This window comes from Trachypithecus francoisi, unplaced genomic scaffold, assembly GCF_009764315.1.
Source record: "Trachypithecus francoisi isolate TF-2019V2 unplaced genomic scaffold, Tfra_2.0 Lachesis_group14, whole genome shotgun sequence".
NCBI lineage: Eukaryota > Metazoa > Chordata > Mammalia > Primates > Cercopithecidae > Trachypithecus > Trachypithecus francoisi.
The window spans coordinates 46717512-46744222 of record NW_022681459.1 but is presented as its reverse complement, the minus strand read 5'-3'; the positions used below and the strand labels follow the sequence as shown (position 1 = coordinate 46744222).

The 26711-nt window shown below is 40.1% G+C and overlaps 1 protein-coding gene across 4 annotated transcripts in view; it reads left to right on the top strand.

The window, feature by feature from the left end:
- PITPNB (phosphatidylinositol transfer protein beta) overlaps positions 1-26711 on the top strand; it is a 68581-nt gene that overhangs the window by 8407 nt on the left and 33463 nt on the right. For all 4 annotated transcript variants that reach the window (XM_033233094.1, XM_033233095.1, XM_033233092.1 and 1 more), the window contains exons 3-7: positions 207-352; positions 12720-12811; positions 13482-13489; positions 13989-14063; positions 16001-16084. In XM_033233094.1, the coding sequence (XP_033088985.1) occupies positions 207-352; positions 12720-12811; positions 13482-13489; positions 13989-14063; positions 16001-16084 (405 nt within the window). The remainder of the gene's footprint in view (positions 1-206; positions 353-12719; positions 12812-13481; positions 13490-13988; positions 14064-16000; positions 16085-26711) is intronic.

Sequence of the window (26711 nt, the reverse complement as noted above, 5' to 3'; positions counted from 1 at the left end):
AGGTTTTTAAAACTGTATAATCATCTGCGGTTTGTCTTCCTAAACATATTAATTTCTAATTTGAGTTGTGATCTCATATTGAACACAGTTGTGCTGAATGGTTTGGATATGCTTTTCTATATCTTGTATATTATTAAGATTTTAGCATACAAAATTTCTGCAATTGCTACTGACTTACTGAATTTCTGTGTTCTTTGAAATTTCAGTATCAGGTTGGGCAGCTTTACTCTGTTGCAGAAGCTAGTAAGAATGAGACTGGTGGTGGAGAAGGAATTGAAGTCTTAAAGAATGAACCTTATGAGAAGGATGGAGAAAAGGGACAATATACACACAAAATTTATCACCTAAAGAGGTAAGCGGTGTTCACATTTGACCTGGCTTACTTATGATGCGTGTAACTAGCTAACTTAACTAGTAGATGTGAAGTACATTTTTCATTTCAGTGTGATAATATGTCGCATTTTAATTTTTTGAAAGAACCTCCTCCTTTATTTGTTATTTGTAAATTACAGAAGTATTATATCTGCTTATAACAAAAATTCAAATAAAAACTTAGTCCCTGCTCCTTGCCATCAAATATTTGTAACACAGAGAGAAACACCAGAAGCAGCTTGGAGTTTATCCTTCTATATCATTTTCTGTATATATTCAAAGGAATTTTTAAAACATAGATAGCAATATATTACTTGTATCAATTTTAGTTTTCTACAACAAATGGACCATATGAATGGTTTTGTAGTTTGCTTTATTTCTCATGAACATCTTCCATATTGTTATTTAATATCTCTGTGATTCTTTTTAAAGCTGAGCAAAATTTCTTCTGGACATAGTTTACTTAACCGTTCCCTACATTGTAAGTCCATTTAGGTATTTTAGACATTTTCTAGTTTTTGTCTGTTATAAATAATGTTTCTGGCCAGGTGTGGTGGCTCACATCTGTAATCTCAGCACTTTAAGAGGCCGAGGCAGGAGGATTGCTTAAGCCTAGGAGTTCAACACCAGCCTTGGCAACATAGGGAGACCCCATCTCTACAACAACAACAACAAAAACAAATTGACCGGGCGCAGTGGCTCATAGCTGTAATATATATATATTACACTTGGGAGCACTTGGGAGGCTGAGGCAGGTAGATCATGAGGTCAAGAGATCGAGACCACCCTGGCCAACATGGTGAAACCCTGTCTCTACTAAAAATACAGAAATTAGCTGGTTGTGGTGGCGCATGCCTGTAGTCCCAGCTACTTGGGAGGCTGAGGCAGGAGAACCGTTTGAACCGGGGTGGTGGAGGTTGCAGTGAGCTGAGATCGTGCCACTGCACTCCAGCCTAGTGATAGAGTGAGACTCCATCTCAAAAAAAAAAAGAAAGAAAAGAAATTAGCGGGACATGGTGGTATATGCCTATGGTCCCAGCTAATTGGGATGCTGAGGTGGGAGGATCACTTGGACCCAGAATTTAGAGGTTGCAGTGAGCTATGATCACTGCACTTCAGCCTGGGTGAAAGAACAAGACTCCATCTCAAAAAATAAACTTTTGTGAACATGGTTGTACATGTGTCTGTATGCCTTAGGTTACTGTTCCTAAGATAAATTATAGGAGAAATTAATAAAAGGACTGCTGGGAGGACATACACCTTTAAAATTTTGATATTACTGCCAAAATTGCCCTTACAGAGTTTAATAGTATTTTTCCATATTTTCCTTTTTGATTTTTGCTAATTTCACAGACAAAAAATAGTCTCTTGTTAAAATTCGTATTTCTTTATTAGTGAGGTTGAATGTCTTTTTATATTAATTGACCGTTTGTGTTTCTTGTATGACTTTTGACTCTTCATATCCTTTCTTCTTTGTTTTTTTTTCTCTTTGGTTTGTTGAAGTTTTTTTTGCACATTCCCCTAAGTTTGACAGTCTAATCTGTATCTTTGGCATAAATATTTTAAAACAAAAACTGCTGGCCAAGTGCAGTGGCTCACACCTATAATCCCAGAACTTTTGGGAGGCTGAGGTGGGAGGATTGCTTGAGCTCAGGAGTTTGAGACCAGTCTAGGCAATATAGTGAGACCTCATCTCTACAAAAAGAAAAAACAAGCAAAAAAAAAAAAAAAAAAAAAAAAGTGCTACCAGTATTTATCTAAGGGCAGAAGGCTGCTAAGAGTCCATTTTGTCTTTAGTCTCCCTAATTACAGGTGGGGGATCTTTTCTCTTGCCTCTATTCTCTTCATATTGAAGTGAATCATACTCATGTTTTGTGGAACTCCTTAAAGCTGTAGCTGTCATGATCAGAAGTTTTTTGTATTTCCTCAGCTTAACTCTGCTGCTTGGTTTATAGTGACCCATAACCTATTCATCCTTGGTTTATAGTGACACATAATCTTACCACTTTATGGAACCTTACATTTTAGCATTTTCTCTTAGAATACAGTGTTTCTTTGCTTCTGTTGCAGGTTTCACTTGAGAAATAAGGCAGTAAGTCTGATCAATCAATTATCCGTAGAGAAGGTCTTTTCATGGTTTCTATTAATTTGTTAGTACCCTAAGTATATCTGAAAAATATGTCTATGGAGAGAAGATTTTGGCATTCCAGATAGTATAGTCTATATAGTATTTAAAGTTTTGAATTTGCTTATATATACTCAGGTTTCTTTTTCTAGCATTTTTGCATTTACCTGTTAATTGAATTATACCACCACATACAAACGTTCTCTTAAAGACACTGGACTCTTCCTGGGGGTTCTAAAATAAGCCAAAAAGTTTGATGTATAAAATTTTTTGTTGGCCTCTGATGTCCTGTTTAGATCACTGTCCTGTAAGTAAATAAATTTGAAAGAGATTCAAAATGGCCTCTGGTTGAAATCTAAGAGTTGAAATGTTGAGGAAGTGTTTGATACATTCTTGCATGGAAAAGAACAGTTTGAAATAATATGTAATACATGTTACATGGTTTTTGAAAAAAATCAGAAAAAAAAAAGCCTAAAAGAGGTGCATTAAAAAATTACCCATATCCCATTACCATTATAATGTATGTACCAAATACCATACATTACCTGTATTTTCATTTTTGTGAAAAAGAAAAAGAATGTTAAATATGATTTTTGAAACAGTTGGTTTAAGTAACACTGCAGTCAAGAATAAGGAGTCTTAAAAGTTGAAGAGGGCTAGATAAATATGGTTAGTGCAAGAGATATTCTTATTCTGGAGAGATTATTTGGGGATGAGGTTCAGAATTCCTCTCAGGCTATTAGTGGGTTAAATAAAAGATTTTGGCTCTCTGGCAGCCAACCTTCCAGCACATTTGGGGTTGTAGAACAACTTCTCCATTCCTAGGAGGAGCGGGGTACCCTGTGGTTTTACCCTTTCATGCACTCATTTACTTCTCATTGCAGTCCTGAGAAATAGACAATATTCATATTGTACCTAAGACACTAAGGCACATATTTACCCAAGGTCACAGCTAATAAGTGACGGAATGGTGACAGAGACCTAGGTGCTCTGATTTCAAATCCCACACCCTTTTGTCCCAGGTGCCTAATGAGTACAAGGCACTCCCATGAGAAGGGAGAGAGGGGATCTGATGGGATGGTGAGGGTTATTTGATTCCCATGGAAGGTTGGCCTTATCACACAAAAATGGCAGCTGTGGGCAGAAGCACAGAGAGGAATGAGTCAGGAAAGGGAAAAAGGCAAGAGGGTGGCAGTAATGGGTCTCAGGCAGCATGGCAAATAATGACTATTCTGACAGTAGTGAGAAACAAAAACCTATCCAATAAATAAACTGGGCAAAACAAGACCCATTTGCTGTCCTCTGGAGGAGGGAATGGCTATGGGGCAGTCAGATGTCCGCACTGACAGATTTGTCTGTCAACATTGAAAGCACATTAGCCACAGGATAAATATATTATGGAAGGGCAAAGAATCATTTAGTAGTACGTGCTGAGGCCTTCACTGTGCTGCAGGAAAGAGCTCCATCCCAGGACAAGCCTGAAGTTGCAGCCCCATCAGACTTACAGTTTTCTTTAGGGCATCAGCTCAGCATGCTGAAGACATACCCGTAGTCCCTAGCTAGTTTTAGAGCTCTCCCTGAGGAAGTTAAATTTGTGTCCAGTAATATGTTTGCTTTTTCAGCATTTACTCCATAAATTATCCTAAGCTGGGTGCACTGTCACTGTATAACATCAAGAAAACTACAAACTTGACTAAGGCCACCAAGGCCTTATTTTACTTTTGAGATACTTGAAATTCTGAGATCTGCTTTAGCCAGTATAACTCAAGTCTCTGGATCCCCTGACCTGTATGCTTTCCCATTTCAGCAAAACACTTCTTGGTGGCATATACGCTTAATCTCAACCAGAAGGTTGAGAAACAGTCTTTGTGATTATTGACAAAAGTCAAAAGTTGTTGACTCATTGCATAGGACATTTGAAATGTCTGGTTTCCTTGAATCTCAGGCAATAAATCATCTCATGGGAGAATGAGATTTTGTCCCTATTTTGTTTGATAACTTAGAGTGAGTGGTTGCCCATGGTAGTTCTGAACAGAAGATCTAGTACTTATGTATTTTTACTGTGTGCTGATCACTGGGTTATTGGAAGTGTTTCAGTTGGGAGTTTATTCATTCCTCACAGCAACTTTTGATAGTGAGGAAACTGTGGTCCAGAAAGTTTTAACTTACCCCATGTCTCACTGCTATTTGGTAGCAGAGATAGCGCTTGAACACAGCCCGACTCCAGAACCTGCCCTCTTAACCACTTTGCTTAGCTAACCGCTTTGCTCTACATCTAAGTCCTGTGAAAGAGTTATTTTCCATTTCCTGAAGTTAACTCCATGGGAGTTCACAGAAAAATTCTTCCAAAACCACAGGTTTCACCATCTCTTACTTTCTCTGAAGTCTTTAACGTCTAAAGTCTTCTTCCAAAATAAAGCTAAACTTAACAAGGTATTTAAGATTCCAATTGTATAGGTCCATCCAGAACAAAAACTCTCTCGGCTCTAAGCAAGCCAGTCTCTTTGTTGTCTTCCTAACGTAAACTGTTCAGCCCACCCTGATTTTTTTCAGCTCCTTATGCTGAGGCCTCTCATGACCTGCTTGGTTTTCTGAGTACACCTCAGAACTATCCTATGCAGAGGCTTTCCATGGCTGCTTTTATTCACTTTGATCCCTCTTCCCTAAACCCATCATATTTGTCATTTCTACTCATTTTGATACCTAGTCATATATTTCCATATGTGCGTGTTTGTCTTGTTGTATCCCATTTTCCACTAAAGTTTGTTTCTTTAATAGTCACTTAGTAGTGGATGGTAGTGAAAGAGGAAGGAATTTACCAGGCAGAGAATTTTAGAGGATGACAAAGAAATGTGTTGAAATTTTCAGATGGTATTTCAGAGAAAAGCCTGTAGCTCTCCTGAGACTTCCCTGTACAAACACACTGACCAGTCCTTTTTGTTAGTTTATTTGCTTACCCTTCTTGGGGAAAGTCAGCTTTATTCTTTCTTATTCTGCATAAGTGTTACACTTTCGCCATCTTCAGTCAGTCCTGATTGATGGGGAATTTACAAAGCTTTGCCAACTCCAGAACCACCTTGTTTCCCAAAGGTCAAAACAGAAGAGGTTTTTAATGAAAAATCATTATTTTAAAATTTCATGTGGTTCCAAGGTGAGAGTTCATTTTTGTAAGCAAAAGGAGTCATTTGCCAGGAACTTAATTATGTTTAAAAATGAGAAATTTAAATCACCTGAAAATGAAAAGATGATTGTATATACTTCTTCACATTCAGAGAGCATCTTGCATGTGTAAGAAATTAATAGGCCGGGTGCGGTGGCTTGCCTGGAATCGCAGCACTTTGGGAGGCCGAGGCGGGTGGATCACTTGAGGTCAGGAGTTAGAAACCAGCCTGGCCAACATAGTGAAACCCTGTCTCTACTAAAAAGACAACAAATTTAGCCGAGTGTGGTGGCAGACACCTGTAATCCCAGCTACTTGGGAGGCTGAGGCAGGAGAACTGCTTGAACCTGGGAGGCGGAGGTTGCAGTAAGCCAAGATCATGATTGCACTCCAGCCTGGGCGACAAGAGTGAGACTCCGTCTCAAACAAAAAAAAAAGAAAAATTAATAAATGCCAGCCAAATATAATTTGTTCTTGAGTCAAGAATTAGCCATCATAGACACGTTATTTGTCATTATATGTAGTTTAGTCCTAAATTTTTCACAGTTTCAAAGTTTTCCAAATCGAGTGATCCTATTTCAGAAAAATATCAGTGATATTTCAGCAACCGCTGATCTACTATCTGTGTAGATATACTGTGGATATTTTATGTAAATGGAATCATGTAATATGTGGCCTTTCATGATTGACTTCTTTCACTTAGCGTGTTTTCAAGGCTTGTCTGTGTTAAAGCATGTATCAGTACTACTTTGATTGCTGAGTAATATTCCATTGTGTAGACCTGCCACATTTTGTTTATCCGTTCATCAGTTGTTGAACATTTGGGTTGTTTGCACTTTTGGCTGTTATGAGTAATGCTGCTGTTAACATTTGTGTATACTTTTGTGTGTGTGTGTGAACATGTTTTCAGTTCTCTTAGAGATATATATTGCTGTGAGTGAAATTGGCTGGGTCATATGATCACTCTACATTTAACCTTTTCAGGAACTGTCAAGCTGCTTCCCAAAACAACTGCACCATTTTATAATGTTACCAGCAGTGTGTGAAGATTCCAGTTCCTCCACATCCTCATGATCTTTTTTATTACAACCGTTCTAGTGTATGTGAAGTGGTATCTCATCGTGGTTTCGATTTACATTTTCCTGGTGATTAATGATGTTAACATCTTGAGTGCTTTTTGGTCATTTGTATATCTTCTTTGTTCGAAGAACTATCTGTTCAAATCTCAGACCCCCACTTTCTTTTTAGTTTTTTTTTTTTTTTTTGGAGACCAGGGTCTCACTGTCATCTAGGCTGGACTGCAGTTGCTTGATGATAGCTCACTGTAGCCTTGAACTCCTGGGCTCAAGCAATCCCGCCACCTCAGCCTCTCAAGCAGCTGGGACCATAGGTGTGCACCACTGTGCTCTGCTGATTTATTTATTTATTTATTTATTTTTTGTAGAGATGGGGGTCTCCCTGTGTTGCCCAGGCTGGTCTCCAATTCCTGGTGCTTAAGCTATCCTCCTTGGTCTTGGCCTTGGCTGCCCATTCTTTTTTTTTTTTTTTTTTTTTTTTGAGACAGAGTTTCACTCTTGTTGCCCAGGCTAGAGTGCAGTGGTGCGATCTTAGCTCACCGCAACCTCCGCCTCCTGGGTCCAAGAGCTTCTCCTGCCTCAGCCTCCCAAGTAGCTGGGATTATAGGCGTGTGCTACCATGCCTTGCTAATTTTGTATTTTTAGTAGATGCAGGATTTCTCCATGTTGGTCAGGCTGGTCTCAAACTCCCGACCTCAGGTGATTCTGCCTTGGCCTCCCAAAGTGCTGGGATTACAGGCCTAAGCTACCGTGCCTGGCCTCTGGCTACCCATTCTCAAATTGAGTTTTCTTTGTTAAGTTATGTTATTTTTATATTCTGGGTACTAGTTCCTTGTCATAGAGGTGATTTGCAGATTTTTTCCCCATTCTGTGAGTTATCTTTTCACTTTCCTAATAGTGTCTTTTGAAGCTTAAAAAGTTTTTAATTTTGGTGTATACTTATAGTCCCAACTACCTAACAGACTGAGGTGAGAGGATTGCTTGAGGCCAGGATTTCAAGACCAGCCTGGACAATGTAGCAAAACATATTGCGACCCCGTCTCTACAAAATAATTTAAAAATTAGCCCAGGCACAGTACTGCATACCTGTTTGTCGTAGCTACTCAGGAGACCGAGGTGGGAGAATCACTTGAGCCTAGAAGTTGGAGGTGGCAGTGATTTATGATTACACCGCAGTTCTCCAGCCTAGTGACAGAGCAAGACCCTGTCTCTTAAAAAAAAAAGAAAAAAAAAGTTTATGATTTTGATGAAGTCCAATTTATTTTTTCTTTTTGTAGTTTATGCTTTTGATGTCATCAAAGAAATCATTGCCCAATCCAAGATCATAAAGATTTACATCTGTGTTTTCTTATAAGAATTTTATAGTTTTAGTTTTTACTTAGGTCTTTATCCATTTTGAGTTAATTTTTGCAACCATCCATGCTTGCCCACTCCAATTAATTTTTCACACAAAGCCAGAATGGTCATACAACTCAAATCAGGTTGTGCCATTCCCCCTTTTAAAGCTTTCGGTGGCTTCCCATCGTACAAAGAGTAAAATCTAAACTCTGTGACCTGTAAGGTGAGGCCCATGTGGTCTTTCTGCCGTTTCTCCATGTTTGGTCACTGCAGTCTAGCCATGCTGGAGGCCTAAGAGTGGCTCAAGCAGGTTAAGTCTTTTGCTGTCTTAGGACCTGTAGTCATGCTGTTCCCTTTGCTTGCTGTTCTGTTCCCTGTCTTTGTACCCTTGGATCACTGTTGTAACATTATTTCCTCAGAGAGGCCTTCCGACTACCCTTACTCCACTTACTCATTGCCCAGTGCCCTATGCTTTAATTTCACTGCGCTGGTTAAGTAATTCTCTTTGTGTTTTGTTGTTTACTAATCTGTTTTCTGCCTCCATCCCTGGAAATAAGTTCTGAATAGGAATTATTCCTGTGTTCTCACCATTATTTACACAGCCCCTGGCCTAGGATGGTGGACACAGTAAATATTTGAGTGGATGAATGAATGACGTACCCAGTATTTTATTTATATATATATGTGTGTGTATATTTTTTTATTATTATTATTTTTGAGACACAGTCTCACTGTGTCCCCAGGCTGAAGTATAGTGGTGTAATCTTGGCTCACTGCAACGTCCACCTCCCTGAGTCAAGCGATTCTCCTGCCTCAGCCTCCCAAGTGGCTGGGATTATAGGCACCCGCCACCATGCCCAGCTAATTTTTGTGTTTTTAGTAGAGTCAGGGTTTCATCATGTTGGCCAGGTTGGTCTTGAACTCCCAACCTCAGGTGATCCTCCCACCTTGACCTCCCAAGGTGCTTGGATTACAGGCGTGAGCCACTGCACCTGGCCCTTTCTTTTCTTTTTTTGCCTTCTTAGCTGAGCTTTTCCTGACTAGTGAGGAGAAGGCATCCCAGTGTATTTGAGGGATATTTCAGTTGATCATAAAATGAAAGATTAATTGGTCTATTTATGGTAAATTAATCTGGTCTTCAAATTCTTCCCTAAACTTTTCTGTGTTTTGATGTTCATCTGCAGTGGCAAGGAGAAGGGTGCGAATAGTTGTCTTGCTTGTGTGGTTTACAGATAGACATAAGAATTTCCAGGGAAAAGTACAGTTAGAAATGATTTGCCATGGTATTATCTATCTCAGGAATAGGATTAAAAAAGGAATGTGCCTAGATCAGGCGTTCAGTGTACCTTATGTTTTACCCTGAAGTTAAATAGTCTTAATATTCAGAGTGGGAGAAGGGGTATGTATTCCTAAAGAGTCTTCATGATCCTGGGCATTGTGCTATTGGTAACTCTTAACTCTTCACTCTTAAGCAGCTGAAATCTCGCCATGTTACCTTGAGGTAAGTGAGCACTGTTCTGAGTATTGGTTTATCATGAGGGAGCACCATTTTGTGAATAGTTTGGGAGGACAAGAGAAGGATTGTCCTTTTTGCGTGTTTGTTTTTGAAGGCCTACCTCCCATTTTATTAATTCAGTTAATAATTGTTCCTTTTCTGAGGCTCTGTAAGCTTCCAAAACAAGAATCTGCTGCGTTTTACTAAAGTGCCTTACTATTGTTAATTCAGTTAATAACTGTTCTTTTCTGAGGCTCTCTAAGCTTCCAAATCAGGAATCTGCTGCATTTTACTAAAGTGCCTTACTAAGTAATAACTGGTGGGAAAATGATGTATATGTTCTCGGTTATATATACCTGGCACACTTGAACTACCATGTTGGAATATATTAAGGTTGCCATTAATGAAAATTTCTAACCTTTGAAGTAGAATTGAAATTTAATTTTATTTACTCAATATATACATTTTCCTCAAGTTTAGTCAGTCACTTAGATTCATTGAGGAGAGATGTATTTGATAATGTTCTCACGTTAAACCTAAAAAAAGTGAGTAAATTTGAAATAAATCTAGCTTATAGGTTTGGACTTTATTGACTCAGTCAAAACATAAAATGAATAGTTGGAATTCTCGTGGTGGGAAAAGTATCTTGGAAATAAGATAGTAGGCATTTGGGAGCGAGATAAAGAAATATTAAAATTTTCATGTAGATTTGGCTCATGTTGGCCTTTAATGATAAATGCCAGTTTCCTTCTATTTGAGTCAGCACATTTTAGAACATTTTACGAATACTAAAGTTCTTCACATATCAGGCACTATAGGAATAGATAGATAGTTAAAATATGTGTCTGAGTTAATACAGAATTGTTTCTCCTGCCTTTTCGTTTTTTTCTTTTTCTTTTTTTTCTTTCTTTCTTTTTTTTTTTTTAAAGACAGAGTCTTGCTGTGTCACCCAGGCTGGAATGAAATGGCACTGTCTCAGCTCACTGCACCCTCCGCATCCCAGGTTCAAGCAATTCAGCCTTAGGGCCCCGAGTAGCTGGGTTTACAGACACCCACCACCACGCCCGGCTAATTTTTTGTATTTTATTAGAGACAGTTTCGCCATGTTGGCCAGGCTGGTCTTGAACTCCTGACCTCAGGTGATCCACCCACCTCTGCCTCCCAAAGTGCTTGGATTACAGGTGTGAACCGCCACGTCCGGCCTCTCCTGCTTTTTCTAAGTTGACCAACTGAACCGTTGATAGATCTGTTTGTCATACTCTCAGATGAATAGTTAGTCTTGTAGCTTGGCTTTAAAAAATTATCCTCATGTATTCCATTGTACCCTGATTAGACCTCACCCACACTTGAAGGGATTTTGGTTCTAATTCTTTAGCAATGTGATACATTTTTTGGACAACTAGATACTCTTTGACTTTTAAAGTGATGTTATTTTTGGTTGTCCTGGCTTGGTGTTTCTGAAGTTTGAATGAATCGTTCCACCATTTGAAAAGAAGTAAGTGATCAGGCCGGCCTCAGTATCTCACGCCTGTAATCCCAGCACTTTGGGAGTCCGAGGAGGGTGGATCGCAAGGTCAGGAGATCGAGACCATTCTGGCTAACACAGTGAAACCCCATCTCTACTAAAAATACAAAAAAATTACCTGGGCATGGTGGCAGGCGCCTGTAGTCCCAGCTACTCTGGAGGCTGAGGGAGGAGAATGGCCTGAACCTGGGAGGCGGAGCTTACAGTGAGCCAAGATCGTGCCACTCCCGCCTGGGTGTGAAGACATTAAGGAAGATTTAAATGAAGAAAGGCATATGAAAGTACCCAGCTCCGTGTCAGCTTATAATTAAAAAGCAGTAACTACCATTTTTTGAGCTCATTGTACTGTGCAATGTGCTAAACACATTCGAGTATTTGATTTAATTCTCTCAATAACCCTGCAGAGCAGGTAATATGCATTCCATTCAACACATGAGGAATTTCCGAGAAGCCAGGTAGTAGGCCTGAGGTTACACAGCTTCCAAATGGTGATGTTGGGATTTATATTCGATCTATGTGAAAAATCTGTGCAAGCAAAACTACTCTTTACAGTAGGCTCCAGTCACTAAATCAGTCACTTCATATTCATTTATTTGAAGACTGGTAAGACTGATTTTCCCATTTGTTTGTTAACGAGTAACATTTTATATTTGTAATGGGCCTGTGGATGACTTTTGCCCCTTTATATGTTGGGATTGTTTCTGATTATCATATGCTTGCACAAGCTTCTCATATATTAATCATGTATTGAACCTTTCTCTTCCTCTGAACATACTTGAGGCAGCAAGTGACATTCATCTCCCATACCTACAAAATTTTATACTTGGATATGCTTTCATTTCTCATTTTCTACATGGGTCCTTTACATTGTCATTTTTTTCAGGTCTGTTCTGTAAAATGTATTGAGACTTTTATTCAGAGATATCTCCTTATTCTGGGGCTTTTTGCATTAAGAAACAGTATAATGTCATCTAACTCTTAAGAACTACGTTGTATTAATGTGCAGGATGAATAGCCGTTAACTCTTAGGTTTCACATTGGGGTAGTAGATCAGAAGTCCTTAAGAAATAATTGCTTCTATTTAAAACACACACACTCACACACACACAAACCCTTTTATATACTTGTTTTTTTTTTTTCTTGTGAGACAAGGTCTTGCTCTGTTGCCCAGGCTAGAGTGCAGTGGTGTGATCTCAGCTTGCTGCAACCTCTATCCCACAGGTTCAAGTGATCCTCCCACCTCAGCCTTCTGAATAGCTGGGGCTACAGGCATGTGCCACCAGGGCCTGGTTAATTTTGTATCTTTTTGTAGAGACAGGATTTCACCATGTTGCCCAGGCTAGTTTCAAACTCCTGGGCTCAAGTGATCCTCCTGCCTCAGCCTCTCAAAATGCTAGGATTACAGGTATTAGCCACCGTACCCAGCTAAATATTCTTAATCATTTTTATTTAAAATGTAAAAAATTATGTGTTCATTTCTAGTGGATTACTTTAGGATTGAAATAAACTAGTTCATCAAACTTAGAACATGGTCACCTTTGATTGCCGTGTGCTTTCAAGCAGTTTGATAGATACCAGGACAGAATTGATGGTGCTTTTAAATATATCCAGTATCTCTCTTCTCCCAGCAAAGTTCCTGCATTCGTGAGGATGATTGCTCCTGAAGGCTCCTTGGTGTTTCATGAGAAAGCCTGGAATGCGTACCCCTACTGTAGAACAAGTAAGCCTGGCCCCCAGCAGCCATTGCACCCCTCCACCCTGAGAATGAGAGGGATTCCCAGTACCAATGTCTTTGAGAAGGGTTACACTGAGCAAGATCTTTCTTGGGTTCTTGGATAGTCACTGCTAGAAAGATGGCAAAGGAAGAACTGCATTGGGTTCCTCCACCCAGAACTTTGTGACAGGCGTAAGTCCATTCCCACATGGCAGCCACTTTGGGGTCCTAGCCAATTATGCTGGCTCCAGGGGTAAGCCGAAAGAAAGGTTGTTTACGCTCACAAGGGTGTTTTGGTGCATTTCAACAGTATTTTACTTATATTGCTACATAGTAGAGGAGGAATAGGACAGACTTCTGAAACAGCATCCTATCATTTGCTAAACTGACCTTATAAATAATGTTTTGCTTTTGTGACATGATTCTTTTTAACATTATTTTGAAAATTAGATGATTCTTCATATTTTATTTGTACTCCATAGTCTAAATTAATGTGCTGTGTACTGTCATTTGTGTAGAAACTCTGTTTTGCAGACATAAGTTACTAAATAAATGTTCTGTGTTTTTAGGTAGTTTAGTCTTTGTGACATTTAAGTTTTGGGACAGATTGTTTTGACTCCAATTAATATTCTGAAATTTTTCTCCTTTCATTACCTACCTCTCCATTATGCTTCAGTTGTAACGGTGAGTAAAACTATTTTTGTGTGTCATACTTTTATCTTTCAACTTTGTTTACACAGTAACTATTTTCAACCATTCTTTGCTAACTACCCCTCACTGCATGGTTCCCTCCTGTGTCCCGCCAGCCAGTCCCCACACTCTACTACATGTTCCCAGTGTTCATGGGCCCTTTCCACCCTTGTCTCAAAATCTCCCTATTGATTTTATTTTGCTTTTGTTACTCCCTTCAAACACCGTATTTGTTTATCAGACCTCACAGCTTCTTTATTAGCCCAGTATGCTGCGTGGCAAGTCGAATTGTTTGAATTATTTAAAAGCATGCAGCATTTGGTTTGCCTGACAAGTCTATAAAAATCGATAGCTAATGATTCTTTGTCACTTGAGGATCAGTCTCCTTGTAGAGTCAAAGAATGGATGCCTATACTAGGAAAAGCTCCCTCAGACATGGGCACCAAGGAACAAGTAGAAGATTACTGTCATTTTCCTGTTGTGTTTTCTGCAGAATGAATATATGAAAGATGATTTCTTCATTAAAATCGAAACATGGCACAAACCAGACTTGGGAACATTAGAAAATGTAAGTTTCAACTCTACACTTTTAGTACACAAGCCCGTGGAAACGAGAATACTGTATGTAGTTCACTTGTCATCACCAAAGTAATGTCACCTGTGTTAGACTAGTATTTGACCACACCAAGCTGTGTCAAATTGAGATGAGGCAAGCAAGCAAGCAGCCAGAAACCAAATGGCCTTTCCCTATCAGTCCCCTTGCCTTGACACTTTGGTAAAGTTGCTGTTTTGATCAGCTACTCTTATCTGAGGCAAGGAGAGCTTGGGTAAACAAAATTCAAAGATAATCCCCAGCCCAATTTTAGCCATTAGTTTTGCTGATTAGATTGCTTTTATCTCTGAGTGTTTGCCAGAGCTGCTCTGCATAGCAGAATTGATTGCTTTAATTTTTACCTCCTGTCTGCTTTGCTAGGTATGGGCTGATGTCAGAGAAATGGCCGAAAGGCAGGAGGGATAAAATACTTGAATAACTTACAAAAATGTTGAAAAGCTCTTGACTTATATAAGTTGGTGCACATTTATCTCTTTAAGATTCAAGAACATCTTTGAATTAGAACTTAAATAAACTCTAATCATTAACTTTTAGTAAGGTTTGTCATGGAGCTTGGGAAGGCCTGTTGTATAGGTTGATGCCCTTGGTCTAGGGGTTCTCAAAAGTGTGGTCTTTGGATGGGCCAGCAGCAGCACAGTATCTGAGGACTTGTTTGAAATGCAAATACTCTGACCTCACCCAAGAACTATCAAACCAGAGTCTGTAGGGTTGGGACTTAGCAGTTTCTGTTTTCTGGTGCACATGCATTCCAGGAGAGTAGGTTAATGATTATGGCAAATTCTGTTTTTTACTGTTCTATTGCTATGCTCTTATGTTATTGATGCCAATTAGCCAATTAATAGAACTTTGAATTTTAATATGTAGTATTTGACTTGAGTTTTCTTTCAAGTGATCATTTGACATTTTATGTTGTTTTTCTCTTTTTATGTTTTTTAATTTTTGAGACAGAGTCTCACTTTGTTGCCCAGGCTGGGGTGCAATCACGCGCTGTCTGCTCAGTGCAACCTCTGCCTCCTGGGTTCAAGTAATTCTCCTGCCTCAGCCTCCCAAGTAGCTGGGACTGCAGGCATGCACCACCATGCCTGGCTAACTTTTGTATCTTCAGTAGAGATGGAGCGTCACCATGTCGGCCAGGCTGGTCTTGAACTCCTGACCTCAGGTGATCCACCTGCCTCAGCCTCCCAAAGTGCTGGGATTACAGGTATGAGCCACTGCACCCAGCCTTTTTGTTGTTTTTTATAGTAATCTTCTATAATTTGTAATCTAGATGAGATGATTTGGTGTGCATTAATCTATATGATTTAATCTGCTATTTTTAGCTTTTAAATGGGCATGTCTTTGGCAGTTTTCAAACAATTCCTAATTAGTTCATAGATGGCATTTCAGAAATAAATGATGGATCAACATGCAATGGAGAGGAGTTGGCATCATACTGAAACTGAATAGCTTTAGGATACTCAAATTTTGGAGAGATTTTAGACCATACAGTGCATCATTTGAATTCTACTTGTAATGTCACCTTATGTTTGTATAGAACTTTGTTGGTTACAAAAGTTACAAGTACTTTGTTGTGTATCATTTGGGTTAAACATAGGTCTGGTATATTTGGTTAAATAAATCATCTGTGAGGACTATCAGAAAATAACATTGACAGGTTTCTATTCATTTGGCAGCATCCTTATTCTCTCCTTCCTTATTATTTGGGGTTATAAGTGGTAATAAAAGATTTCTAGATCCTGCAAAATATCAGACAGCTAATATAATGAAATAATAATTTGGGTCTTTTAATTCTCTGTAATGTACCCTGAGTGACTCAAGATAAAGATTATGTATGTAAGCATAATAGAATAATCTACACTTTGTTTTATTTCTTTTCTCTTTGTCATTGGTAGGTACATGGTTTAGATCCAAACACATGGAAAACTGTTGAAATTGTCCATATAGATATTGCAGATAGAAGTCAAGTTGAACCAGCAGTAAGTATTACTGAATGACATTTAACCTGTTCCCTTTTACAGTTAAAAATTATTTTCTACTATCACATAGGATTAAGTTAAAATTATTTCCTTTCTTTCTTGTACGGCCTACATTTCTATGCCGAAATGAGCTTGGAGTGTAGTTTAGTAGGTCTTTGCAGCAAAGAGACCAGAGTAAGAGAGAAGGTGATTTGTTTTCTGTGTGGATTTTGCCTTTGTACAAGTGATCCCGTTAGGAAGTCCCAATATACCTGGGAAATGTAGGTTGTTTTCATTGAAAAACAAAACAAAACACATTGTTTACAAAATAATTCTCCTTCAAGCTTCTTTAAATAATATAGATCCCTTTTACTTTTCAAATGTGATTAAGAAAGCAAAAATTTAATTTGCATGCAAGTATTTAGTAACTCAGGCACAGTTGTTATTCGTGGAAAATAGTTGGTGTAGAGTATCTTTTTTAAAATTTTATTTTAGATTCCAGCAGTAGGTGTAGAGTATTTTAATTTAATAGTTGTTTAGCTTTCTATTTTGAATCCTATTAAGATGTAAATATTTCTACTCCTGGCTTTTGACTTAATAAAAAAATTTCTTTTTCACAAAGACACTTATTCCTCATTCCAGATTAAGACTCTTGTCTTAGGCTGGACACAGTGGCTTCCACTTGTAATCCCAGCACTTTGGAAGGCCAAAGAGGGAGGATTGCTTGAGCACAGGAGCTTGAGACCAGCCTAGACAACATAGTGAGATCCTGTCTCTAAAAAGAAAAAAACAATTAGCTGGGCATGATGGCATGTACCTGTAATTCCAGCTGCATGGAGAGGCTTAGATGGGAGGATTGCTTGAGTCCAGAAATTTGAGGCTGCAGTGAGCGGTGATCGTACCACTGCACCCCAGCCAGGGTGACAGAGTGGGATCCTGTCTCAGAGGGGGGAAAAAAATGGCCAGGTGTGGTGGCTCACACCTGTAATCCCAGCACTTTGGGAGGCCAAGGCAGGCAGATCACGAGGTCAGGAGATCGAGACCATCCTGGCTAACACAGTGAAACCCCTTCTCTACTAAAAATACAAAAAATTAGCCAGACATGGTGGCGGGCGCCTGTAGTCCCAGCTACTCCGGAGGCTGAGGCAGGAGAATGGCATGAACCCGGGAGGCAGAGCTTGCAGTGAGCTGAGATCGTGCCACTCTACTCCAGCCTGGGCAACAGAGTGAGACTCTGTCTCAAAAACAAAAACAAAAAACCCCTGTCTTATCTTGCCAAAGTTTGTGAATACTTAATGTGGTTTTTTTTTATAGTGTGCTAAGTGCTGATTTGGTTTTACGCAGCACATGTAAATACAAGCACTGGTCCTCTTCCTCTAATCTAGAGAACTAAAGCTTTGGAATAAGAGTGGCACCCTTTGTTTTGTCATGGTAAAGTACAGTGTGTTCAGCAGGTATCCCCTTCCATTTCTGTTTTTGGTGCTTATTCCCTGAACTTGAGCAGTGTTGTAAGCTAAACAGAAATAAGTCAAACACTAAATGTCTGGTTTTGCTGTTGAAATTTGAAGGTAAACTTGCCTAAACAAAGGTCCCTGACCTTTTCTCAGAAGTCGCTGGGGTTGAGACTGCCAGCAGTGACCCAGTACAAGGCTGGGCCAACTCTGCTAGGGCCCCCTTCCTGCTTAGAAGTGTGAGCACTGATAAGGGACTTTTGTTCTAGAAGTTCTTAAATTTTAGTTTTGCTGTGATTTGAAGTTGTTTCAATTTTAGGGATCTTTTCACCTTTGACATTATGTAGAGAGTTTTTTAATCTGTAGAAATGAAATGATATCTGTTATGCCATTTTATTTCTCTTGGTATTGTTTACAGCTAAGATTTACTATATGTGAAAGAATGATGGGAAGAGAAGTAATTGGGAGTAATGAGTGAGTCAATTAATGACTAGGTCAGGACAGCTTACAAGCCTGGAGCTGCCCATCACTAAAATACCAAGCAGCAGTATGCCACACCAGGATCAGGTGCCCTGGAGAAGGCGTTCCCATTATGTTGTTGGTGTTTGAAAATGCTATAATGACCAAACAAAATGGCTGGACTGACTCAGACTTATGGTCCATAGGTTTGCAGTCTATGTTGTTCACCAGCAGAGTACAAGATACCTTTGGTTTTGCTGGAGGCATAAAAATTCTTTGTTCCTGTCCTCAGGCGAAAATGGGCAGTGTTTACAGGCATGAATGCTGGTGGAAAGAGCAGTGTAAGGGCAGATTGCACAAGAACCCTGGAGGCGCTGGTTCCCATCCCCTCCACCTCAGCACAGACTTCAGAGAGGAGAGGAGGCACTGGATGCATGACAGCAGCACTTGAGATAGGTGCTCCGGGTGGAAGGCACCGCACATGCAAAGGCTGAGTAGGTAGTTCTGTGTGTGAAAATGGTGATGTTTGGGGTGGATAGCTAGTGAAAAAGACTGGATTGAGCCCAAGTGAGGAGGATCTGTGTTGCGAGGCATGGAGCTTTGACTAAGAGCATACATTCTGAAACTAGGTGGGCTTCAGATTTCCATTCTGAGACTCTGCCACCTGCTGGCTATTTAATCTGGGACAGGTTGGTTAGCCTCTCTTTGCCTGTATTATCTTGTGTAAAATGAGAGTAATTATCTTATAGGATTAAATATGATCACTTAGAGTATATTAGTCTGTTTTCACACTGCTGTACAGATACTACCCAAGGCTGGGTAATTTATAATGGAAAGAGGTTTAATTCACTCACAGTTCTGCATGACTGGGGAGGCCTTGGGAAACTTACAGTCATGGTGGAAGGGGAATCAGGCACATTTTACATGGCGGCAGGAGAGAGAGGAGGAGGAAGGAGGAACTCCTAAACTGATCTTGTGAGAACTCACTCACTGTCACCAGAACAGGATGGGAGAAACTGTCCCCGATGATCCAATCACCTCCCTTCCTTGACACATGGGGATTACAGGTCCCTCCATTGACATGTGGTAATTACAATTTGAGATGATATTTGGGTGGTAACACAGAACCAAATCATATCATAGAGCCAGTGCGTAGTTCAGTAAATGCTAGCTGTAATTGTCATTATTATTAGCTCCAGTTGTACAAGAGTTCCGAGAGTCTGTGTTCACACCAAGCATTGTTTGGGGACTAACCACAACCTGCGTATATGTGGTTTTTTGATGTTCATAGCTCCTATTTTCCATTATGTTTTAGAAATTAGTAAGATATAAATTTATTTTAAAGTTTATTGAATTTGCAGGAACTATTTTTTATTGGGATAAAATACACATACCCTAAAATTTACCCTTTTAACCATTTTTAAATGTGCAGTTCAGTGGCATTTAGTACATTAACAGTGTCCTGCAACCATTACCACTGTCTAGCTGCAAAATGTTTTCATCACCCCAGAAGGACACCCTGTACTCATGAACAGTCATTCCCTGATTCTCCTTCCCCCTAACCTTTGGCAACTGCTAACCTGTTTTCTGTCTCTTGGGATTTGCCTGTTCTGGATATTTCATATAAATAGAATCATGCAACGCATGGCCTCCGGTGGCTGGCTTCTTTCTTGTGCTTTGCGTTTATTTACAAGATTCGTCTTCATAGTATGTGTCAGTACTTCATTCCTTTCTATGGCTGAATAATATTCCAGTGTATGGATAGACCACATTTTGTTCATGCATTCATCTGGGGTTTTTTTGAGATGGAGTCTTGCTCTGTCGCCCAGGCTGGAGTGCAGTGGCACGATCTTGGCTCACTGCAAGCTCCGCCTCCAGGGTTCACACCATTCTCCTGCCTCATCCTCCCGAGTAGCTGGGACTACAGGTGCCCGCCCCCAAGCCCAGATAACTTTTTGTATTTTTAGTAGAGACGGGGTTTCACCGTGTTAGCCAGGATGGTCTCGATCTCCTGACCTCGTGATCCTCCTGCCTTGGCCTCCCAAAGTGCTGGGATTACAGGCGTGAGCCACTGCGCCCGGCCTCATGCATTCATCTGTTGATGGACATTTGCGTTTTTTCTACCTCTTGGCTGTTGTGACTAATGCTACTGTGAACCTTTGTGTCACAGGAGCTTTTTGTCTAATGTGCTCTCTTAGTTGGGGATAATCAAAGAACTGATATGTAAGGATTATCAGACCTTTTGATGTGGAAAAAAAAAATAATTCCAGTATGCACATTTCTCTGTTACAAAAAGAAAGGGAAAGGAGCTTTTTGGTGCAAAGGTGCCCTTGACAGTTTTTAAGCATAGAGCAGAGCATTGAGCTTCCAGGGTTGGTGTGGGGTAGGGGGTGGGGTGGTGTTGGAAGGCCAGTATGGGTAGTGGCAGGAGAGCTAGGACCAGACCCCCATTTCAGGGAGAGGTGATTGTGAAATCTAGTGGTGCAGGGACCCTGGGTCTGCTCTTTTCTTCTGCACATCATTGTCTGTCCACTTTCCCAGGCATTGACAGCTGCCCCTACACTCTTATCCCTTTAAGTTCTGCTCCATTGTTTTGGCCTTGACTAGTTAGAGTTTTAGGGTTAGCTTGTATCCCAAACACCTGGACCACCTGGAGGTCATTAATTCTTACCAGATCCAATTTGGTTTTCTGTTGAGTTAATTTGTTCATTTCATTCTGCCCTTTAGGTAATTTTGTCACTTGAATATTCTAGTCTACAGTGTAGAGAAAAGGCAGAACACATTTACAGTTCTAAAATGGTAATGTTGTCATAGCAATCAATAGTACTGAATGCCTGTGCTGTGTGTACCAGTGCTATGCATACAGCACTGTGGTAACTGTCGAGGATTTGTATAGCACCCACAAGAGACTTACAGTCTTAGCAAAAAAGCCCAGTACAATAAAGTAGTTAACAAGTGGCATAGGCTTATAGCATGGTCCAAAGTGCTATAGGATTTCAGAGAAGAGAACAGACGATTTGTAAGAATGCAAAGCCGAAAAGGCTGAAGGGAAGACTCTGACATGAGGATGTGTAGAGTTTTGATGAGTGGAACAATCATTACACTTTTTCCTCTTATACTCGTTGCTCTGACACATTATACGTTTATTTCATTTTTCTCTCTCCCTTCCAAGTAGAAATTAAATCTCAGAGTGAAGAGTCTTTGTAACCTTAGTCCATGTCTCCCCAGATCCTATAACGCTGTCTGAAATATAGTAGGTACTCAGTGAATTCCTGATAATAAATGAATTCATAGGCAAGCAGAATAGAAATGAAGGTGCAGGTGCACCATCTGACATTGAATTGGAGTAGATTTTCGAGCTGAAGGGAACCTTAGCTACCTAGGCCTCCTTGCATTTAGACTGTGCTTCACATAATCCTAAGAGTTTCTTGCCCCGCTCCTCCCTCAGGTTATCAGGATGGAGCAACTAGAATAAGGGGCTGAGTTCCTTCCTGTTCTCCTCTGCCAGCGCAGTTGTGCTTGCTTGTCGTTAGTCTTGACTGTAAGATTTACTTTGAACACAGTTCTGCAGCTACGGAAAGTTTGGTTTCAGGGCTAACCTCCTGAAGCCCAGATAAGCTAGTATTTCTCATGATCACTTAGCTAATACCAAAAGTGGAAATCCCAATTCTCAGATCAGCTGACTGATTCTTCCCTAGCTCAGGCCTCAGGCCTTGCCGGGGCATTCACTCTTCGAGCTGCCACTTGAGCATTCTCTTCCTCTCCTCACACTGCTCTGCCACGGACCATACCCTGTGCTTTCCTGTTCCAATGCACTGCTTGTTCTCGTCTCCTTTCTGGGACTCCTTTCTCTCTGTCTGACATTGACATGTCCTTCAGGATGTAGGTAGGTTGGAGCTTGCTTGCTCCAGGGAGATTTCTCTCAAGTTGGAATCAGTCTTCCTCTCTGCTGAATTTCAGAAGCTTTTGCTCATTTCATTGGTGTGTTTTGTTCTCTTTGTTTAGCAACCCGTTCTCTTTTTACAGAGTAGGCCCTTCATAAATATCGGTCAGATGAACCTGATGAGCTTGAGAATAATGAGGAAACTAAACACTATGAGCCAAGAGTTTGTACTGGAATACAAAATCAATTTGATGTCCTTTTGATAACACCTGGATTGGCAAGGGATGAGGAAGCAGGCACTCCCATACATTGCCTGTGGGAATATAAATTGGTAGAACTGGTAGTAGCCTAGCAGAATTACAAGTGCACGTAGCCTGTTGACCCAGCAAAATTCTGCTTCTGGGAATTGACTCTACCCTCTGTAAAGTGACAGGTGTATAAACCTAAGATCAGAAGTCTAAGTGTTTCTTTATCAATCGGGAACTGATTAAGAACATTATGGCACACTCATATGATGGAGTTCAGTGCAATCATTAAAAGGGAGTGAGTCCTATTTGCACTGATGGAGAATCCTTTTCAAGACAACCTGGGGAGAGAAAGACAAAGAAGTGTGTATAATATGCTTCCATTTGTTATATTAAAAAGGAGAAAAATATGTTTGCTTAGTTATGTATGGATTATCAAGAAGAATGCATAAGATGCTGTTAATAGTGATTTCCCTTAGGAAAGGAATGGGATGGAAGAGTTGAGGTCTGACAGAGATGTGTACAGTGGATCAGGGGATAAACTCCTCTCACCAACTGTATATTTTCTGTTGCTGCATAACAGATCACTACATATTTAGTGGCTGGGTAATGTGACCTGATTAGTTTGATTAATAAGGGAATGGCCCACCATTACCTTTGCCACAGTCTGTGACTTAGAAGCAAGTTAGAGGTTCTGTTTGCACTTAACGGGAGGGTGACTTATGGCGGGGAGGGGTTCACTTTAGAATGCATCTGCCATACCAACAGTCAATATTTAGTGCCTAAAACTTGCTCCTTAAGGATTGGAGTGACACTGGAATTGAGAACTTGGTAACTGTGAATAGGCCAGCAAGTGGGTGTGGGATTGGGTGGGGGTGGGGCTGCACCCTATGGATTGGGTTGCCTGTTAGACCTGGGGAGGTGGGGTGGGTGGGGATATTGGGGCAGAATCTCCTTCCTAGATTTGCTGAGTGTGCCTTGTTCCAGGGATCAGAGGACAGCTTGTGGAGGCTCAGGTTGTGGGGAATGGTTAATGGCCAGATCCAGATCCTACCCCTTCAGTCAGCCCCAGCTCTTATCCTGCACCTCAGCTGGGAGCCTGACTCTTGCTTTGTAAATAGGGAATGATCCCCTTTCATGAGACCACCATCATGTCTGGGCCTATGGTAGGAGACTGTGGCTAGAACCTGCATTTTTCTCAACACTATTTTTATGACCCAAGGGCAGCACCTTCTGAATGGGAGATCATGTGACTACTGGGAATGCATGTTCCTCTAGTGCACCTGTGTTTAGTGGTAACACCTCACATGCAGAATCTGGTTACCTATGCAGTTGTGAATATCCAGAAGTTAAGTGAATCGCTGTCTATAGTCTTACCCAATTCATGATTTGACCTTTTCTCCCTTACGTGAATGTGTTGGTGGTGATTTGGAAAAAGAAAATTAGGAAGACCTTCTGAAAGTATAGTCATCCTCAAAGTTTGTACTGTGGCACCTTGACTCCTGGAGGTTTTTGTCTCAGTCTGATTTAATCAGTGATTTTTCATTCTGTACTTAATGACCTCTGGTTTTTCTTGAGTGAGCTAATTTAGAAAAAAAACAAGTTAAATGGTTGAGTTTCTTTCATATTACTTGCTTTTAAAAAGAAAGAAAACAGCAGCATTATTCAATTTGAGTGAATCAGTAGGCAAGTCCTCAGAGTCAGGACAAACATGAAATAGTTTCATGTTTTCATCTTGGAGCACAGCTATTTGGTTTCCTTGCTGTGTTGTAGAAACTAAGAATTTGAAACTCCACCTGGTGGGGGCTTTCTGTCACTGCAGGTGGATTTAATACAAATGCAGCCCCAAATATTTTAATTCAGAGTGATTGTTGATTTCTCTTAAGATTTAACTCTCTCAGCTAGATTGTCAGGTGACTTGTATACCGCTCTTATAGATTTGCTGTCTTTGGTAATGTTTATGAACTATACTTCACCATGCAGAGAAGAGATGCGATTTGACTTGTGGCGTAACTGAATACTTGGGTGGATGCTTTGATGTGTTTACATAATTGGAGGGTGACATTGTCACAGTAACTCTAGGAACAAGGATTTGTTTTAAAAATCTGTCAGTGTGACCCAGGGTCACAGAGTTGTTTGCTACAGAAATCATATGTATTTAAATGTATGGGCCATTAGGGCTTTTTGTTGATGGCTTGTGGGAAGTCTGTATATGACTATTGCTTTAGCCACTGTTCTCTGTAATTTTCTAGAAGCTTCATTACTTCCTGATGAAACAAACGAAGTAGTCTGGGATTTCTGCATAATGTCCCCACTTAATATCTTTTGTTCCTTTAGAATGTATCTACCTACCGTAGGAAACGGATTTCCTGTTTCAAGAGAAAGTGGCATTGTAGCGAAGTGTTATTAAGGTATTATATCCTTTAAGAAGGAAGAGTCCTGCCTGTCATCCCAGCGGTCACAGAGTACACCATGCTCCAGCAGGACACACCTCACACTCTCTCCATCCTCAGACCCCCTTGTTTTAAACCCAGGCATCACTTCTAAAAGTCTTCCTCAGTAAGCTAGATGCCTCTTGGTGGTCAGGATTGTACTATACTCATCATTTCTGTTTCCAGGACCTAGCAAGATGCAGGATGCGTGGCGTGGAGTAAGCTCTTCCATAAAGGTTTGGTAGATCAGATGTTTTTTCTCTCTAGTATTAAAAAAAAAAAGAAAAGGCTTTTTGGAGGAGTTGAAGTTTTTGTTGTTCAAATAGTAGATGAAAAAATGCTACTTTAATTCTTTCTTTAGTAATTCTAGATAAGATATATATTATGTGCCTTAAATTCTAAAAATTTTGGCCAGACACAGTGGCTCACACCTGCAATTCCAGCATTTTCAGAGGCTGAGGCAGGAAGATTGCTTGAGTTCAGGAGTTCGAGGCTACAGTGAGCTATGATCATGCCACTGTACTCCAGCCTGGGCGACAGACTGTCTCAAGAAAATAAAATTTCTGAATATTGTTTCTAAATGAACAAATACCATTTTGGTCAGATTAAAAAGTGTTTTGGTTAGATCAAATTGTAGTAAGAGCCAGGAGTATCCAGCATAAAACACCACAGTGTAAGTTTTAAAGTTTTTTAATTTCTAAAGTTGTCTCTGATACACAACCACTGTAAAAAGTTTAGGATTCCTTAAATGTCCTGATGAAATGCACATGCATATCTTCAGCACATTTCCAAAATATACACAAATGAGTCAGTTGACATCTGCTTCTGCTTTTTTTTTTTTAAGGTATAAATTTGAATCTGGCTCTTTTTAATCATTTCCAGCACTTTGTCTAAGTAGCTTTCCATGATTTGTATACAAAAGTCACTTCCCGGGAGAGGAAGACTCTTTAAAGTGTAAGCCGAAGTATACACATGATTAACATCAGAGAGACCTTCGTTTTTGGAAGTAATTTGAAAGAAAATGAGCATGGTTTAGGAAAAAAAAGAAATTGGAACCACATTTTTAGATATTTATGTGTAACAAGAAAGGATTGTATCAGCCTTCCTCTATAGTACATACTATGTGACTTTATTTGTATAATTTTCAAGGTACTTTTTAAGTAGAAACAATGTTTAATTCAAAATTTTAAGGCTTACATGCCTAAAAGTGATGCATCTTAACATCTGAGTGTTTTTTACATGTTAATAATAAGGAAATATTAATGATATAAAAGCATTAAATTGTTTGGGACTTGTAGTTTAAAAATCTGGATCTATTTAATATTAAAATGAAGCAAATTTAAAAGAGGGAATGAAATTTTTCCCTCATCTTTCAGCATGTTTGAGTGTAATGCTTCAATTCATGGTGAAATTTTTCCTAAATGAGATGGTTCAAGATCAAGCATTAGCATTGTGTGACCACAGTGCCATGACCATAGCATTTCAGCATCACCAAGGATGATGTTCCTGAAAGGAAGAGACACAAGCTAGAAACTCGTGTGCCATATTGGTTTTGGGTCACAGAATGTGCAGGGTATGCTCTGATGGATAGGGAACTTCCCTGTAGTGTAGGAGGGGCCCCTGTTTTGTGGGCTATCACAGTAAGCTTGTTGTGTTCCTAAGATAGGGAACTTCCCTGTAGTGTAGGAGGGGCCCCTGTTTTGTGGGCTATCACAGTAGTTTGTTGTGTTCCTAAGATAAAGCTCAGAGTTCATTCATATCACGTCCATCTTTTTGTCCTTTTTAACTTCACCCTAGTTGTTACTCTCATGTGCCTCTTCCTTACCTGCCCATGAATATACTTTCCACTGTCATATTTACCCAAAATCTCCATCCTTTTTTCTGGTACCTTTCCTCATTTGCAAATGTCCCCCCCTAGGGGGTAATGGGGACACAATTATGGGCTTCAAGGGTGCTACATCCCTTCTGCAGCCCCCCTGCCTGCCCCAGGCAGCCAGCCTTCCCTCCCTACACTGTGGGCCTTGGATTGTTGCTGCTGTTGAGACTCTGGACCAGTCTGCAACATCTCTTTCCAGCAGAAACACTTCATGCAAGCAGCTTTTTCAGCACCAGCTTCTGTGGCAAAGCTGTGGGTCCACTCACTAGTCACATTTTTTTCCTTAATACCCCAGAGGACGC